The sequence below is a fragment of the Oncorhynchus clarkii genome, chromosome 17 (genome assembly GCF_045791955.1).
Source record: "Oncorhynchus clarkii lewisi isolate Uvic-CL-2024 chromosome 17, UVic_Ocla_1.0, whole genome shotgun sequence".
Taxonomy (NCBI): domain Eukaryota; kingdom Metazoa; phylum Chordata; class Actinopteri; order Salmoniformes; family Salmonidae; genus Oncorhynchus; species Oncorhynchus clarkii.
Window position 1 is genome coordinate 46,392,024 of NC_092163.1, and position 15,901 is coordinate 46,407,924.

Here is a 15,901-nt window from a genome sequence, read left to right on the forward strand (position 1 = left end):
ATTTAACACAGCCATGCAATCTCCATAGACAAACATTGGCCTTACTGAACAGCTTAGAGACTTTCAACGTTGCACTGTCCAAGGATGCCACCTTTCCAACAAGTCAGTTCATCAAATTGTCTGCCCTGCTAGATCTGCCCCGGTCAACTGTAAGTGCTGTTATTGTGAAGTGGAAACGTCTAGGAGCAACAACGGCTCAGCCGCGAAGTGGTAGGCCACACAAGCTCACAGAATGGTGATAATCGTCTGTGGAAAGGCGTTCTCTGGAGTGACGAATCACGCTTTACCATCTGGTAGTCCAAGGAATGAATCTGGGTTTGGCGGATGACAGGAGAACACTACCTGCCCCAATGCATAGCGCCAACTGTATAGTTTGGTTGAGGAGGAATAATGGTCTGGGGCTGTTTTTTATGGTTCGGGCTAGGCCTCTTAATTCCAGGGAAGGGAGATCGTAATGCTTCAGTATACAATGACATTCTAGACTATTCTGTGCTTCCAACTTCGTGGCAACAGTTTTGGAAGGCCCTTTCCAGTTTCAGCATGACAACGCCCTCGTGCACAAAGCGAGGTCTATACAGAAATGGTTTGTCGAGATTGGTGTGGAAGAACTTGACTGGCCTGCAGAGCCCCGACCTCGATACCATCAAACACCTTTGGGATGAATTGGACCGCTGACTGCGAGCCAGGCCTAATCGCCCAACATCAGTGACCGATCTCACGAATGCTCGTGGCTGAATGGACGTAAATCCCCACAGCAATGTTCCAACATCTAGTGGAAAGCCATCCCAGAAGTGTGGAGGATGTTATATCAGCAAAGGGGGACCAACTCCATATTAATGCCCATGATTTTGGTATAAGATGTTTGACGAGCAGGTGTACACATACTTTTGGTCACGTAGTGTATTTCTGAATTTCATTTTCAATACATTTGAAAATAATTCTAAAAACATGTTTTCAATTGGTCATTATGGGGTATTGTGTGTAGATGGGTGAGAGAAAAAAAGCTATTTAATCCGTGTTCAATTCAGGCTGTAAGACAAAATGTGGAATAAGTCAAGGGGTATGAATACATACTGAAGCCACTGTACATACACCCATAACTGTACATTTTACACATACATATTACAGTACTATAAGGGACAAACCTAAAGTAATTATGGTTCACATGAGATTCAAGAGCATTGGAGGAAATTCCCTTTAATCAATCACCAATATGGAATGCTTGTTTAGATAAGTTAGTGGAACTCAACTTACCAACGCCCACTGTACTTAGAAATACTATGTTTTTCAAAATAAAAAAATGACCTTTTTTTTTTTTTTATCTCCAAACCATAGTTACACATTAGGAAACCAAGTACAATATCATAAAATAGTATTTGTTGACTGAACAATGAGATCGACAAAGATTATGGGTGGCAATCTCCAATGTGGCAGTCAAAACATGAATGGACATAAAAGCACATGGTTTACTGTACTTTTCAGCGTTAGGCCTATATTTCACTAAACCGCACTGCTGAAAAGTCTTCATTACCATCAATGGTAAAAAATATGAGAAGATTCTTTAATATGTGCAAGTGTTACATAACACATTTATACCTAATGATCTACTGAGACTTGTAGATCTATAAAACATAATATCTAACATTTAACATCCTTTAGATTATAACACTGGAATTCATTGATGAATAATCTCTTTTTTTTTTAATAACAAAATTGGGACTAAGAATGTGTATTTTAGCTTGGTGGAGACAGCCCAATCGCTACGTTCACCATCAGGCTGGTTCACCATCCAGGCTGTGTGCTTCGTCATAAAACTGAATATAGTACAAAAAGTCAAAGCATCAGAAATATGGAGGCAAACTGTAAACAGCAGCACCTCGTTTTACGTTCATATTTTATCATTTGATCATACATGCTGTCCATCCAATAACGGAAAACACACACCATAACACACACTTAAAACCAAATGGTCACCGGTTTATCAATAGATAGACTATGAGGACAGCTCTTTAAGGCTTGTAACACAACATTAAAATAGAGGGTGGGGAGAGTGCAATACCGCAAAACATGCACTACTACACAAGCGTTGCAGTTAGTCATTAAAGTTATCCTGGTGTGTAGAAAACAACTCAGACAGTCTTTGTTTCTCACACAAGACAATGCAAGCCACACCACATCAGCCCATATTGCTGTGGTTCCACCAGAAAAACAGCCAGGGGAAGGAAATGCCAACAATCTGGTGCAATTAAGAAATAGTAGCCTTGCCTTGTTCTCTTTTTCATGAGTGAAAAAAATAATCTAGGCAACGCCGCTCTCTCACATAGATACAAGGGTGAAATTGAGAGTTCCAACGTGAGACATTACAAGGGGAGATAGTAAACAGTAGGAACTAGGCTAATCTGTGAAAAATGACTATGGAAAAGCCAGCAATTCAGAGGACATAGAAATGCCCATTTAACCCCTGCATGCGAACACAAAAACATGTAAAATCGAACAGGGTCAAGGGATTACATGGCTGAAGTTTGCATGTCAATGTAAAACATCGGACTCATCTTAGAAGTCCAGCGAAAAGCACTTTCAAAATTGGCAGTATTCAACCTCACTCCTTGAGAAGTGACTGTCCGTATCAAACTGAAATTCGTATCAAAGATTCTTACATGACTGGCCTGAGACGTGTTCTTTGCCCATTGTCTGTTTTAACATGAAAAGTCATGAAAACTTGGATGCAACACTTAACACAGACATGGAGACTGAAAAGATCAGCTTAATGAGAAAGCTTCTTTTTTTTTTTTTTGGAGTGTGTGTGTTGAGGACAATAGACGCAACTAGACTATACTAGATCCCACTGAGGTCACAGAAGGTTGCTGAGGTCACAGAAGGTTGCTGTGGTGCTCCCACAGGTTCGGCAGTATTACATGCAATGAACCGTAAGTCAGAGTTACAGTCCCTGCTCCAAAAACAAATGTGTCCAGTTCTCAACACACACACAATAATTGTACAACTTATCACATTAAATTAACACATTATCATTTATATTACAGTTAGCTGCTGAGATTAATGCCATGCGATCGACAACCACTGATTGGGTGGTGGAATAGTGCTTTAACACTGTCAACTGCTTTTTAGACTAGGTTGTATTTAAACCTAAATGTACTTATCCCCTGTTCCTCATCAAAATAACCAAGTCGTACCGACTCATAAGAGCTTTCTCTTCAGGTTTCAATGAAGACGGCTGAGAATGGAAAGAAAAAAATATTGGTAAAAATACTATACTTGCATCACATGAATCCAGCAGCTACATTTTATACATATAACGCCATTGCACAATGTTAAGCATCATCATACCAAGGTTAGCTGCAGTCAAAAAATTGACACACAAAATAACATTTTGACCGTAGGTTTTAGTCAACACAGGCCTGTTGGGGTGCAAGGGATGCTGGCTTTACACGACAGCACACTAAACTGGATTCCAGTTCCTTGTCAATTTCATTATGCATAAATTGAGTGTGGAAACTCAGAAAGTTGAAATCCCCATTTTTCAAGGGATAACCACTGACAGACCGGGCTCCTCTCACTCTGGTTGAGTAGGTGACTGCCGCCATCTTTAGTTAAGGATGATGTATTAAAATGTCAGACTATAGACTCATTAAACCAAGATGGCATCTTGCCTTCTAATATGGAGATAACTTTAAATGTGACATAAGATGACGACTCTGCTTACATTTAGATTTAACTCCTGTAATGAATTAAAGAAATGTATACACATCCAGGCAAAATTAAATAGACTGCAACCTTCCTTTAAAATGTGTAAATATTCAGGAATACTCAGTGTGCGTTGAGATCAATTCCATTTCAATTAGTTCTTATTGAGTGATAAATACATACTGAACTGGCATTGAACTCTACCCAGGTTAGAGACAGAACTGTGCAACTGTAAAAGTGCCTGTGAGAAGGAAGGAAAGAGAGAAGGCGGTGAAGGTAGAGGAAAAGGGAGAAATAGAGCTGGGGAGGATTGTGAGTGAGGCCTCTACCAGTCTGCATTGTCCCAGGTTTCCTCAGCAGGTTTGGTGGGGGCGGCTGCGGGGCTTTTCTTGCCCTTGGCCTCTCCCCCAGCAGCGTTGTCCCAGTTGTTGTCCCAGGCCTCCCAGCTGTCTCCAGTGCTGTGTTTGTTGTTGGATGCCGCCTTCGAGCCCCAGTTGTCCCAGCTGTCGGAGCTCTTCTTCTCAGCGGCAGAGTTGTCGACGTTGGTCCAACTGTCGCTGCTTGGGGACTTCTTGGCCTTGGAGGAGCTGGCGCTGCCAAAGGACGTCCAGAAGTCCTGCGCAGGGGCCTGGCCTAGTTCTGGGCCTGAGGAGTTGAACTGGTAACCTTCAGTGGCGTCCATGTTCTGGTAGCTCTCTCCTTCTGACCTGTGGGAGAGGGTTCGTCATAAAGAGGGGAAACTTATCTCAGAAATAAAGACCCTCAACTGACACATCACTATGCCAAATTCCAGATTTAATCATTTTGATTTACCCGTCCTCGGGCTTTCCAGCAAAGAAGTCAGTCATGTCTTTCCAGCCTTTTGCACCAGCATCCTGAACCTGAGAAGAGGGAACACATGTCAAACAAAATTGAGGAAACAACAATAGACATGAAATGTTGATAAAAAGTCTACAACACTCACCAAAACAAGTTTACAAATCATGTTTATCAGATTCACAATAGTTCATTGACCAAAGTAAAGGTTGTATAAGGTTGTACAAGTTAATATAAGTACAATTCAATCTACACAGTACTCACCACCAGAATAACAATAGCAGCAAGAGAAAAGGGAGATACAAATTGCATAAATATCTTCAAAATGTACATCAACACACCCAAACTAGTCTCCTTTTCAGAGTAAGCAGTGCGATGACAGCACCAACGTATTTTGCCCTGCTAAACTTAAGCTAATTCCTGATGAATGCATAGCTTCCCACGACCCTTGCTCAGGAGACTGGTTGTAGGTGTGCAGTGTGGCAGAGGTCTGCCTTCTCCTACCTTGGATGCCAGCCCAGCAATGCCGACAGACATTTCATCTAGCAACTTTCCATCTTTAACCTGGACAAGCCAAATCACCGTTAATGGAAATGGAGACATCTCACAGCATCAAGAGGTGGGTGTGTAAATCAGGACATCACCACACAGACTAGCTCAGGCAGTGTTTCTAATTGTGAACAGTTGCACATTTTATTGTGCGCAAAGGAATTAGTCTTAGATTTTATTTTACTGAGAGGACAATAATGTGATGATTAGCCTACTTATGAGACAGTAGGTGATTTCTGTTAAGTCTCAGTCAAGATAGATTTGAAAACACCCATTTTAAGAAGCTGTGTGAAATTTTTCTACATCAAGCAATTAGCTATTGCACATGCACACTATAGTCAGTCACTAGAGCAGACACATTCCAAAGGAGACAATGCAAATCAAATGTAAAGCTGGTTTTATGAAGCATATTAGCCTATTAACTAAACTTTAAACAGTTACCTTTTCGTGGGTAGGTTTGATAACATTCTCATTTAATGTCTGTCCTAACTCTGTGGCCTAGTTGGGAGTGACAGGGAGAAGATGTGTGAATTAAACAGAACAGTTCGACATTCACGACAATGCAAGACACTGACTGAATTTCTGAGTAGCAGGAAGCTGAGGCAGGCGAGGGAACTGTCATTCCATTCACTAGGACATTAAACAAGCACAGTCAGCACAGCGAGGGCTGACCCTCAAAGGGAACTGAGCAATGGAACGGTCATGCAGGGATAAATAACTATGGTTGGCGAGTACAAAATAAGTGGTCATCATGTTGATTATTATGCCAAGATTTCTTTCTTTGTAAATGACAGGAATGTTCACACTCCTTGAATGGTTTCTCAACCATGGTCTTAAATGGGCCACTAAAGTGAACGTGACCAAGAACTTCATAATAATTAATTTAATAATAATAATTTAAACTACGACAACCCTTGACATTAAGATTATCCATCAACTGCTAAATATGTTTTTCTGTCTGCAGCCAAGAAAAGCTCAATGTAACACTACTGGTTAGGCTAACTGTACTTATCCACCATTTTGCAGTGGTGGGTCTGGTCATTTTCACATACATTTTCAGACAGGACACCGATGACCAGCCGACAAGCTTAGGGTGGGAATGAATACATTCATGAAAACAATGAGTAAAATGGGATGCAGGAATAGGGACAAAGAGCATGCATTTGTTATTGATTTTACCGGCTCTGGGGGCGGCTTATAGCCCCTTAACTACGTCCAGAGAAAGCAAGGAAGTTAAAGAAGCGACAAACAGTTCAAACTAGAGTAATGTTCACAGAATAAGGGCAGTTATTTATGTCCAGTTCATTTATGAGCAAAAATAAAAAGGGAAACCTGTGGAAGAAAATGTATGTTCCATGAGCTCTAAAGGCTAAACATTTGCACTGCTGTTTCTGCTGCAGAGGGAATCACATACAGTGGTGCATCCATAGAATTAAGTTATATCTGGAATAATGATTTTTCTGTGGGTACATCAAATGGAATTAGGAGGTTGAACCTCTTAACCAATACATGAAAATGTCTTACTCAAATAAATGACTCTAGCTTGGTACTCAAATAAATGCTTCAGAGTTCAAGTAACAGACTCATCTCAACATCAACTGTTCAGATGAGACTGTGTGAATCAGGCCTTCATGGTCAAATTGCTGCAAAGAAACCACTACTAAAGGACACCAATAAGAAGAAGAGACTTGCTTGGGCCAAGAGACACAAGCAATGGACATTAGACCAGTGGAAATCTGTTGTCTAAATTTGACATTTTTGCTCCCAACCGCCATGTCTTTGTGAGACGCAGCGTAGGTGAACGGATGACCTCCGCATGTGTGGTTCCCACCGTGAAGCAAGGAGGTGGTGGTATGATGGTGATTTGCTGGTGACAGTGTCAGTGATTTATTAAGAATTCAAGGAACACTTAAACAGCATGGCGACCACAGCATTCTGCAGCAATACCCAATCCCATCTGGTTTGCGCCAATGTGGGACTATTTGTTTATCAATGGGAAAATGACCCAACACTCCTCCAGGCTGTGTAAGGGCTATTTGACCAAAAAGGAGAGTGATGGAGTTCTGCATCAGATGACCTGGCCTCTACAATCACCCGACCTCAACCCAATTGAGATGGTTTGGGATGAGTTGGACCGCAGAGTGAAAGAAAAGCAGCCAAAGAGTGCTGAACTCCTTCAAGACTGTTGGAAAAGCATTCCAGGATTATGCTGGTTGAGAGAATGCCAAGAGTGTGCAAAGCTGTCATCAAGGCAAAGGGTGGCTACTTTGAAGAATCTAAAATATATTTTGATTTGTTTAACACTTTGGGTTACTACATGATTCCATGTGTTATTTCATAGTTTTGATGTCTTTACTATAACGTTAGAATTTAAAAAATATTAAGAATAAAATAAAAACCCTTGAATGAGTACGTGTCCAAACTTTTAACTGGTACTGTGTATCATACTAAATCAAATGACGTTTTATTTGTCACATGCGCCGAATACAACAGGTGTAGTAGACCTTACTGTGAAATTCTTACTTACAAGCCCTTAAATCAACAATGCAGTTCAATAAATAGTTTATTTATTTATGCATAAACCCACCTCAACCACTCCAGTAAACCTGCACATTGAATAAATGTACTGGCACTGACCTAAACATACTCTTGCATTCTCGTGTTTTTTTTTTTTTTTAACTCTCATCGTAGTTATTATTATTATCACTGCATTGTTGGAAAGAGCTCTGAAGGTAAGAATTTCCCTGTACTGCTTTACACCTATTGTATCCTGTGCATGTGGCGAATAAACTTTGAAACCTATTTATTACTTGTGTCATGCGAGCATGAGCATAATAATGGTTTGCTTTTTCATCAAAAAGGGATTCACACAATCACATCTTTATCAACTTTGTTAAATGGCATCTCAGACCTGTTAGGTTAAGAGTTTGTATCTACACATTCATATAAATAGTAAAACAAACCTTAACGATATCTTAATAGTAACTAAAAGTTTAAAAACTTGGTGCTAATCAATCCGGTACTAATGAACTGTTTAATAAAAGAAAGTAATACCTTTAGAGTTGCTGAGGTTGCAAGTTTTGCAGTCTGTTCCAATGAAAAGACAGGAAAAAAAGCTATTAATAAACACTGAAATTAAGTTCTGTGACAGGATAACAGCTTTCCTTGGAGATACTTACATTATCTTTGGCGACTGCTGCAATTTTGCTTGCTCCGATTGTGAAATTGTTCCAGCCCTATCAAACAAAACATGTCACACACAATTCACCACGGCAGATATCTTAAACTCTGCGTCCCAAATAGACACACGAATCACCATGACAGATACCTTAAACTCCATGTGTGTCCCAAATATAGGGAATATGGTGCCATTTGGGAACCCCCCCCCCCCCCCTTACTTCAGGGCCACGCAGATTCCCAGATGCTGTGCCATATTACTGCCGTACCGAGTAAATGGAAGATAGAGCGTTGTTCAGGACATCATCCTCCTTCTTCTCTGGGGTCGGTGTATTCCCAAAGCCAACATAGCGGTTCTCCTGATTCCCACTATAACCGCCACCACTACAGGGGAAATGGTATGTTTGCATAAATTACAAGTCTTCATAAAAAGGTGAGCAAAAACATAATAAATTACATTTAGGAAATGCTTTTATGTAACGTGACTTACAATCATGCGTACGAATATGGGTGGTCCCAGCGGGAAACGAAAAAAAAATGACAAATATGGATGAAATTGATCTTAAAGAAAAAGTACAAATGTGTACTTTGTGGTATCTTACTGTTGGATTAAGACCCTGTGCTATACAAGAACATATAAAGAGAAATTCAAGTTAGATTCAAGTTATCTTTAAGCAATAGTCAAATGTGCTCTGTGGCATCTTGCTTTTGGATTTAGACTGTGCTTTCTGGGTACAATATGTTAACAGTGCATTCGGAAAGGATTCAAAATCCTTGACTTTTCCCACATTTTGTTACGTTACAACCTTATTCTAAAATGGATTACATAGTCTGGAGTTTCCCCCCCCCCCTCACCAACATACACACAATACCCCATAATGACAAAGCAAAAACAGGTTTTTAAAGTGTTTACACAAGTATTTAGACCCTTCACTAAGTACTTTGAGGCACCTTTGGCAGCAATTACAGCCTCGAGTCTTCTTGGGTATGATGACACAAGCTTGGCACTGTAAACTGTCCATCCAGACTCATATTAAACATCTCCAATCCAAAATTAAATCTAGAATCGGCTTCCTATTTCGCAACAAAGCCTCCTTCATTCACGCAGCCAAACATACCCTCGTAAAACGGACTATCCTACCGATCCTCGATGATGTCATTTACAAAATAGCTTCCAATACTCTACTCAGCAACCTGGATGCAGTCTACCACAGCGCCATCCGTTTTGTCACCAAAGCCCCTTATACCACCCACCACTGCGACCTGTATGCTCTAGTCAGCTGGCCCTTTCTACATATTCGTCACCAGACCCACTGGCTCCAGGTCATCTATGCTAGGTAAAGCTCCACCTTATCTCAGCTCACTGGTCACGATAACACCCACCCGTAGCACGCGCTCCAGCAGGTATATCTCACTGGTCATCCCCAAAGCCAACAAATACTTTGGCCTCCTTTCCTTCCAGTTCTCTGCTGCCAATGACTGGAACGAAATGCAAAAATCGCTAAAGCTGAAGACTTATATTTCCCTCACTAACTTTAAACATCAGCTATCTGAGCAGCTAACTGATCGCTGCAGCTGTACATAGCCAATCTGTAAATAGCCCATCTGTAAATAGCCCACCCAATCTACCTACCTCATCCCCATTTTTTATTTACTTTTCTGCTCTTTTACACACCAGTATTTCTACTTGCACATCACCATCTGCTCATCTATCACTCCAGTGCTAATTTGCTAAATTGTAATTACTTCGCTACTATGGCCTATTTATTGCCTTACCTCACACCATTTGCACACACTGTATATATACTTTTTTCTATTGTGTTATTGACTGTATGTTTGTTTATTCCATGTGTAACTCTGTTGTTTGTGTCGCACTGCTTTGCTTTATCTTGGCCAGGTTGCAGTTGTAAATAAGAACTTGTTCTCAACAACTTACCTGGTTAAATAAAGGTGAGAAAAAAATATATATTTACTGAGTTTCTCCATTCTTCTCTGCGGATCCTCTCAAGCTCTGTCAGGTTGGATGGGGAGTGTTGCTGCACAGCTATTTTCAAGTCTCTCCAGAGATGTTTGATCAGGTTCAAGTCCAGGCTCTGGCTGGGCCACTGAAGAACATTCAGAGACTTGTCAAGAAGCCACTCCTGGATTGTCTTGGCTGTGTGCTTAGGGTCGTTGTCCTGTTGGAAGGTGAACTTCGCCCCAGTCCTAAGCGGATCTCTCTGTACTTTGCTCTGTTCATCTTTCCCTTGATCCTGACTAGTCTCCCAGTCCCTGCCGAAGAAAAACGTTCCCACAGCATGATGTTGCAACCAACATGCTTCACCGTAGGGATGGTATTGTCCATGTGATGAGCAGTGCCTGGTTTCCTCCAGACGAGACGCTTGGCATTCAGGCCAAAGAGTTCAATCTTGATTTCCTCAGATTAGAGAGTCCTTTAGGTTCATTTAAGCAAATTCCAAGCGGGCTGTCATGTGCCTTTTACTGAGGAGTGGCTTCTGCCTGGCCACTCTACCACAAAGGCCTGATTGGTGGAGTGCTGCAGAGATGGTTGTCCTTCTGGAAGGTTCTCTCATCTCCACAGAGGAACTCTGGAGCTCTGTCGGAGTGACCATCGGGTTCTTGGTCACCACCCTGACCAAGGCCCTTCTCCCCCGATTGCTCAGTTTGGTTGGGTGGCCAGCTCTAGGAAGAGTCTTGTTGGTGATGGAGGCCACTGTGTTCTTGGGGACCTTCATTCCTGCAGAATTATTATTTTTTTTAAATTGCTACTCTTCCCTAGGGGACAGGATTGTGCCTCGACACAATCCTGTCTAGGAGCTCTAGGGACAATTCCTTCAAACTCATTGCTTTTACTCTGACATGCACTGTCAACTATGGGACCTTGTATAGACAGTTGTTTTACTTTATTTATTTCACCTTTATTTAACCAGGTAGGCCAGTTGAGAACAAGTTCTCATTTACAACTGCTACCTGGCCAAGATTAAGCAAAGCAGTGCGACAAACAACACAGTGTTACACATGGAATAAACAAACGTACAGTCAATGACACAACAGAAAAGTTTATATACAGTGTGTGCAAATGAAGTAAGATTAGGGAGATAAGGCAATAAATAGGCCATTGTGGTGAAAATGACAATTTAGCAATTAAACACTGGAGTGATAGATATGCAAGATGAATATGCAAGTAGAGATACTGGGGTGCAAAGGAGCAAAAAAATAAAATAACAATATGGGGATGAGCAGCGGTCGGTTGAAGAGCACGCATTTAGTTTAACTTGCATTTAAGAGCAGTTGGAGGCCATGAAAGGAGTGTTGTATAGCATTGAAGCTCGTCTGGAGGTTAGTTAACACAGTGTCCAAAGAATGGCCAGAAGTATAGAAAATGGTGTCGTCTGTGTAGAGGTGGATCAGAGAATCAGCAGCAGCAAGAGCGACATCATTGATGTATAGAAAAAAAAGAGTCGGCCCGAGAATTGAACCCTGTGGCACCCACAGAGACTGCCAGAGGTCCGGACAACAGGCCCTCCAATTTGACACACTGAACTCTATCAGAGAAGTAGTTGGTGATCCAGGCGAGGCAATTATTTGAGAAACCAAGGCTGTTGAGTCTGCCGATAAGAATGTGGTGATTGACAGAGTTGAAAGCCTTAGCCAGGTCAATGAATAAGGCTGCACAGTATTGTCTTTTATCGATGGCGGTTCTGATATTGTTTAGGACCTTGAGCGTGGCTGAGGTGCACCCCATGACAAGCTCTGAAACCAGATTGCATAGCGGAGAAGGTACGGTGGGATTCGAAATGGTCAGTGATCTGTTTGTTAACTTGGCTTTCGAAGACCATAGAAAGACAGGGTAGGATAGATATAGGTCTGTAACAATTTAGGTCTAGGGTGTCTCCCCCTCTGAAGAGGGGGATCTCAGACGATTCGAAAGAGGTTGAACAGGCTAGTAATAGGGGTTGCAACAATTGCGGCAGATAATTTTCGAAAGAGAGGGTCCAGATTGTCTAGCCCAGCTGATTTGTAGGGGTCCAGATTTTGCAACTCTTTCTGAACATCAGCTATCTGGATTTGGGTGAAGGAGAAATCGGGGAGGCTTGGGCAAGTTGCTGTGGGGGGATGCAGAGCTGTTGACCGGGGATAGAGGTAGCCAGGTGGAAAGCATGGCCAGCAGTAGAAAAATGATTATTGAAATTCTCAATTATCATGGATTTATCGGTGGTGACAGTGTTTCCTAGCCTCGCTGCAGTGGGAAGAGGTGCTCTTATTCTCTGTGGACATTAGTGTCCCAGAACTTTTTGGAGTTTTTGCTACAGAACGCAAATTTCTGTTTGAAAAAGCTAGCCTTTGCTTTCCTAACTGCCTGTGCATATTGGTTCCTAACTTCCCTGAAAAGTTGCATATCGCGGAGGCTGTTCGATGCGAATGCAGAACGCCAAAGATGTTTTTGTGCTGGTCAAGGGCAGTCAGGTCTGGAGTGAACCAAGGGCTATATCTATCCCTGGTTTTGCATTTTTGAATGGGGCATGCTTATTTAAGATGGTGAGGAAAACGCTTAAAGAATAACCAGGCATCCCTTCCCCAGGGGACAGGATCATGTCCAATCAATATAATTTACCACAGGTGGACTCCATTCAAGTTGTAGAGGATGATCAAGGATGATCAATGGAAACAGGATGAACCTAAGCTCAATTTCGGGTCTCATAGCAAAGGGTTTGAATACTCAGGTAAATAAGCAAAAAATTCAAAAAAATTATATTGTGTGTAGATTGAATCAATTTTAGAATACGTCTGTAACGTAACAAAATGTGGAAAAAGTCAAGGTGTCTGAAAACTTTCCAAATGCACTGTATACACACACAAAACATTAAGGACACCTGCTCTTTCCACGACAGACTGACCCCTACGATCCCTTATTGATGTCACTTGTTAAATCCACTTCAATCAGTGTAAATGAAGGGGAGGAGTGAGGTTAAAGAAGGATTTTCAAGCCTTGAGACAGACTATGTGTGCCATTCAGAGGGTGAATGGGCAACAAATTATTTAAGTGCCTTTGAATGGGGTATGGTAGTAGGTGCCAGGCGCACCAGTTTGTGTCAAGAACTGCAAAGATGCCTGGTTTTTCACGCTCAACTATTTCCAGTGTGCATAAAGAATGGTCCACCACCCAAAGGGAATCCAGTCAACTTGACACAACTGTGGGAAGCAATGGAGTCAACATGAGCCAGCATCTCGGTGGAACGCCTTGTGAAGTCCATGCCTGACATGTACATCTGTACATCTGCTTCAGAGACAAGCAAGTCATGGATACAATGGTCTCACCTCTGATAAGAGTTCACATCGTCACTCAACCAGTCCTCAAACACCTTGTCTGAAGGGTTTCCCGAGTTCTGGCCAGGGCCCCCTGAGCTACATTGGAAAACCAACCACAGATTATTTTGGGATGTGATAATATTGGAAATGAGTACTTTGAAAATATTCAAGTCAAAGTGAAATAACACTTTTCACCCTTACCGATGAGACGTCGAAAGTCCGGTCTTAGCCTGAGGCGGAGTCCAGTCCTTGGCAGAGGAAGTTTCAATAGACCACTCTTTCCCCACTGCAATGGTTGCAACCTGTCAATCGAATAAAGAGGCATGCATTTCAGTGAGTGAGACCATTATAGATGTACTGTTTGATCTTAGCATTGGAAATTCAGAAATGTTGATTTGGAGTGTCCCCGGCAACTTTATTATGTACATGACCATTAAAATAATGACTCAAAAGGGAGGCTTCCTTACCTTGTCTCTGAAAAGTGCAGCAGGTCTGCTGTTATATTTGTCCTGCATGGTCCAGGTGGCATCGTAATCATCTTGGAGTTCCAGAAACATACGAAACTTTCCGTTCCCTCCCGCCTTCATCTTCTCCAGCTCAATGTCCTTCCACTTGTCCATGGTAACAGAGCGCACAAAGCTACAGTACAGAGATCACATTAGGGGTTAAATACTTCCAAACCGACTTGACAGGAAATGTTACTTCATTTTTTATTTAACTAGGCATGGGACCTTATATAAGAAGACATTTGGATGACTAGGTGAGTATGGTGGGTTAAAGAATATAAGTGGTAATCACCATCTTAGAAGGGCCTGGCTGAAGGCTTGAACAATTACTTATTCAGGATAAGAGATTCAACAGTAGAGGCTGGACATTCATGCACAGACAAGCCTCTGCAGGCAAGCATAAATACCAACAATCAGAAAAATTGGCCTTTTGGAATTTACTCACCTAAGGTGTACTCCCAAGCCTCTGTGTTTGCCAGAACATTCCAAACAAATCCAGATCCCATAGGTCACACTCACCCACTGAGGATTGAAGCCCCCACACTCAAAGCAAAGCTGAGAAAAGAGGGGAAATGTTGGCTCACTATTTGATGTCGATATTGAAAACATGGATGTGGACACTATCACATTGAATATCTCAACAGAAATTGTTAACCCACAAGGTCCTAACGTCAGTGTTCATATTAAACCTTAGATAGTTCAGCCCTGGCTCTTTGGGCAAACAGCAAGCTAACGTTAGCTAGCTACTCACGTTGTTTTCCTCCTGGGTTCTCACTTCCTTCAAAACTCTTCTGGTCCTTGGGCTTGCCATTTTCACTGACACTGAAGAGAGTAATTATTAGCAATCTTACACATAAATCATGTCCTAGCTTCTTCTGTTATCACCAACCAAGCCGGCATCAAAGCAATAACGTGTATAGTTTAGCTAACTACCAAGCGGCTAACGTAGGACGCCTTTGACAGACTTTGAAAGCCATACCTTGTTAAATAAACAATATTCGAACTGACTGCAACTAGAAAGCTGAATGTCATTCAATAGTCTATACTATGTATGATAGTGTATCTGAAGAGATCTAATAGTTACTGTAGCTAACTGATGTTAACTACTACTATGCTACTGCTAGCTCGTGGTCTCTTACCAGGCTGGGTATTGTAGAACCTAAAGAACGCGGTGTTTAAAGCGTCTCTCTTGCTTAGCTAGTTCGATAAGGCTTTTTGCTAAATACGTGGAGTTAAATGACATCCCATTGAGAAGAGCTATGATAGCGGATTGCAAACACTGGTGGCCATGTTGACAACTAGCCAGTGGCAGATTTGCCTACGTTGGCATTGCAATGCATTATGGGTATATATATTTTTTTATTTTTTTATATAAAGGACTGTGACACCGACATTCAAACACTGTTATGTGGAGCATTATTCCATTTGCCTGAGTAATTGTACCTATTAAAATGCAGGATGCATACATAGCCAGCTACAATATTAGTCTATTGAAGATAAATGTCACTTATAGAGCCAAAATGTTAGCGTCATGAGGCTTTCATCTCTGCAATAGTAATGGCATATTTTTGTAGGCACTCATAGCCAAGCCTATGGGAAATCAATGTCGTTTCTGGAGAGATTTGGGAAAAACTCCGAAAATAAGGTCTGTGGTAAACACAGGTTTAGGAGATATCATACGTTTAGATAATATTCATTAGCTAACGTAACTTTTTGTGAATTTTGAAGCATGTATTAACTTTTTTTTTAAGCACATAAAAGGCTTCTTAATTCATAAAGGTCATGTTAACTGACTGATATTATCTCTTAGAACAAAACGTATTAGATCTACTAAGCCTGTG

General features: G+C 41.5%; 1 protein-coding gene across 4 annotated transcripts; it reads right to left on the bottom strand.

The window, feature by feature from the left end:
* Positions 1-1,176: 1,176 nt before the first annotated feature.
* On the bottom strand, positions 1,177-15,389 carry LOC139370952 (ADP-ribosylation factor GTPase-activating protein 1-like). 4 transcript variants are annotated; one of them, XM_071110876.1, is made up of 13 exons: positions 15,200-15,389; positions 14,812-14,882; positions 14,506-14,615; positions 14,022-14,193; positions 13,756-13,856; positions 13,564-13,650; positions 8,514-8,628; positions 8,247-8,303; positions 8,122-8,154; positions 5,509-5,565; positions 5,023-5,082; positions 4,516-4,577; positions 1,177-4,409 (listed from the first exon to the last, which is right to left on the bottom strand). In XM_071110876.1, exons 2-13 carry the CDS (start codon positions 14,869-14,871, stop codon positions 4,028-4,030), a joined length of 1,296 nt encoding a protein of 431 aa, XP_070966977.1. In that variant the 5' UTR covers positions 14,872-14,882; positions 15,200-15,389; the 3' UTR covers positions 1,177-4,027. The 4 variants fall into 4 exon arrangements, with proteins under 4 accessions (XP_070966977.1, XP_070966976.1, XP_070966978.1 ...); XM_071110875.1 differs by having other exon boundaries at positions 4,516-4,583; XM_071110877.1 differs by lacking the exon at positions 5,023-5,082.
* Positions 15,390-15,901: the final 512 nt, after the last annotated feature.

Bases quoted from the DNA above. Each gene is read 5' to 3' on its own strand.
- LOC139370952 (XM_071110875.1), bottom strand. From the start codon at position 14,871: ATGGCAAGCCCAAGGACCAGAAGAGTTTTGAAGGAAGTGAGAACCCAG. The intron at 13,651-13,755 runs GTAAGGGTGAAA...TTTCCAATGTAG, and splicing joins GGACTTTCGACGTCTCATCG to CTCAGGGGGCCCTGGCCAGA. The intron at 5,083-5,508 runs GTAACTGTTTAA...TGGCTTGTCCAG, and splicing joins TCAAACCTACCCACGAAAAG to GTTAAAGATGGAAAGTTGCT.